Here is a 3,133-nt window from a genome sequence, read left to right as displayed (position 1 = left end):
TGGTGATTGAAGTTAAGATTCCCAATAGAATGTAGAAATGGGAGAACAACTAAAAACTACTTTTACTAGTTCTGAAGCTTTCAAAACAATGGTGAAAGCAAGCAATTTTAAAGTGTGTTAAATTGCTCACTTCTAACATACCCGGTACTTTTTCAAGTAAAACATTTTACCTGCCTGCCTTTTTCCTATAACTTAAATAATGTTAGTTGTTTCTTTTATTGTTTCTAAAGTACTTTTAGTAAAAACTTTTTTCTTATGGTTCAAATATTCTTATTTCCAAAAGACTAGCATCAAGATAAAATTATGCTTCTGTAACAGAGCAGTGGGACAAAACTCCCATTCACTTCAATTGGGTCAGGATTCAGACTTTATATAGTTATAAAACTATGCAATAGCAATATTAAAACAATACTTTAGGGAATTGAAATAAAGAATTTCAAAATGTGAGTTAATTTGTTATAATTTATGCAGATATTTACTTTTGGCATTATTCCCAATTTGGATAGTGATTTTTTTTTGTAGTTATATTCTGATCAATTTCATTTTTTTAGAAATACCAGATTTTACAGAACCTACACTTATTAACAATGTTCAGCAATACATTGCCTTTAAATCTACCTGTTCTGTAAGTAATACTGCATGTATTCTGACAGAACTTATGTTCTAGAGAGTTACTTAATGTGCCACCATATAATCTTTGTTGTAGGCTACAGCTGGGCAATGGTGAAAGAGATGGCTGAAATATGCAATGCACTTACTCAACCTGTAACATTTCCAGTAAGAGCAGCATTAATATGGCAGTCAAAGTCTGAGTTGCTTTGGCTATTACAACAGTCAGAGAGGTAAGTTTTAAAATTTATATTTGAGTAATTTGCAGGATAAATGCAGATATTGTTTAGATACTACACTATTATTTAATTTATATGATAACATTTTAATTGTTCCATCTTAGTTCTAGAAGCCTATAATAATATAAAAGCAATGGATGACTGATAAAACATAGTGAAATAAGGTTTTCAGTCACCTTTTTCATTTAATCTTTGGTATATCTGTACATGTTCTACTTATATACACATTATACTTTGTTTATTAGATTTATTACTGAAACTCCAAACATGGCAAGGTCCCCTCTCTGTACAAACATATAGATAAGCCCACTATGAAGTGCTTATAATAATTAGACAAGACAAAGGGTGGAAAATTAAATGTTATTATTCCCATTTGACAGACTAAGATAAGAGAAAAAATAAATTATAATTAAATATTTAAAAGCACTTCTAAAAATCATCCAAATAGCTTTCCAGAGTTAAATTCTATTACTCTTGTCTACTTGAGGGTTAGATTTAAATTCCCAGTTCTATTTAGAAGCTGTGAATATTTTTTTTCGAAGTTGTGGAACTCCTTTTTCTAGCTCTACAGTATCACAGGATACCAGGCCATAAGCCTGTTACTGATCTATCACACAATATTGACCATCATGGGCACCTAAGATAACTTGATTTGGGAGTGGGAGGAACATAAAGGTAGAGATAAGAATTTTCTGTGTGGAAGAAAATACATTTCTATGGTGGGTTGATTGTTGTTTTAAGTTTTTAACATTGGACTATTTCAGAATTTAAAAATGTTATAATAATATGAGAATGCCATAATAAAGTTATAATAAATTCTGAAGCAGATTAAGTTAGTGAGAACGGTGCAGGTGAGGGGGTCAAGATAGATAAGGAATTGAGCTAATCATATAACTCTGAAGTCATTATGCATCTAGTCATTTTTACTGTATATAAATAAAAAATAAGGTTGTCTTGGTAATTTCATCAATAGTTAAAGATTGCCTAACATTTTCCATTATTAACCTTTTGTTTTTTTCTTATTTATTACTTTTCCAAATTTTAACCTTTTGTTCTGAACCTTTTTTGCTGAATGCCTCAGACTATTTTTTTTTAACCGTCAGCAACTGAATTCAGTCATTTCCAAGACCAAGGTTAGGGAAAATATGTTGTTTTATCCACAATAAAATTGTTTACAGCTCTTTCATTAAGAAGCATTGGTTCTGAAGTAGGAACTTAAATTGGGTGAGCGGGGTCGGCTCTGCACCTCCACATGGGGCTTCCGGCACTCCAGTGGGGAGCCTCACATGGAGGTACAGATCTTGCCCAGTCTGATGGCATCCAGATCTTGCCCAGTCTGATGGCATCAGCCCAGGTGGGCTCTGGGCCTCCACATGTGGCTCCCTGACAGTGTGCTTGAAGCCCCACGTGGAGTCACAGAGCTGAGCTGGTCTGGCCCGGACCGGTCCAATGGTACGCAGCTCCCACCTGCAGTTCCAGGAGCCCCGCATGTTGGCACGGAGGCAGCCTGGTCTGGTTTGAAGGTGCGCACCAGTGGGATGGCAGGCTCTGTGCTGCCATGTGCCGTTCCCAGGATTCAGCTGGAGCCATGCACCGCCAAGAGGCTCTGTCTGCAATGGGCCAGGAGCACCACAAGGGCCTGCTGCTTGCAGCTGCTGCTGTTGCCAGTGGCAGGGGCTGTGTGCCATGGGGGGGGCACCCCCACCCAGCAGGTAGGAGCTCCCTTCCCCACTCACCAGCTGTCCAGTCATGTGCCATTGTGCTCAGTGCTTCCACATAGGGCTCCCAGATGGAGTGCCAGGAGCCCCCACAGAAGCAGAAGCACAGAGCCCACCCAGTTGGATGGTACACAATCTCTGAAAGCCTGTGCTTCCTGCCAGCTTACAGAGGAGCAGCCACAGGCCAGTAATGGTTTTTTGGAGGGGCTCCACAGGCTAGATAGAATAGCCTGGCAGGCTGGATCTGGCCCATGCACTGTATTTTGCCTGCCCCAGCCCTAACCCCCGATCTTTGCCACCAGAGGTCCCTCCCCTTGCTGCCAGAAATACTCCTTTTAGGCAGGGGGGTTGTCATCTTGGAAATGGAAAAAAAACATTATATACTAAAAATCTACTATAACATTTTTTAATTTTATTTCAAAAAGTGTCTTTATTTACATGTGTTTGCATAGTGTATATAAAGGTGATTGCATAATAGCTTAAAATAAAGTCTTACTCTTGTATATTGTGTTTGGGGGATTGTGGGGTGTGGTTGGGGGCGTGTGTGGGAGATTTGGGGGGGGGGGG

General features: G+C 38.9%; 1 protein-coding gene across 1 annotated transcript in view; it reads left to right on the top strand.

Annotated features, from left to right (window-relative positions):
- The window catches only part of FAM151B (family with sequence similarity 151 member B), a 50,638-nt gene that overhangs the window by 44,932 nt on the left and 2,573 nt on the right, over window positions 1-3,133 (top strand). Inside the window, exon 5 of the mRNA XM_019516951.1 lies at window positions 707-842. Within this exon, the coding sequence (XP_019372496.1) occupies window positions 707-842 (136 nt within the window). The remainder of the gene's footprint in view (window positions 1-706; window positions 843-3,133) is intronic.

Source organism: Gavialis gangeticus, unplaced genomic scaffold, assembly GCF_001723915.1.
Source record: "Gavialis gangeticus isolate Ggan-Ray unplaced genomic scaffold, GavGan_comp1, whole genome shotgun sequence".
NCBI classification, from domain to species: Eukaryota; Metazoa; Chordata; order Crocodylia; family Gavialidae; genus Gavialis; species Gavialis gangeticus.
The sequence above is the reverse complement of the archived record's forward strand: the minus strand, read 5'-3'. Positions and strand labels throughout refer to the sequence as shown.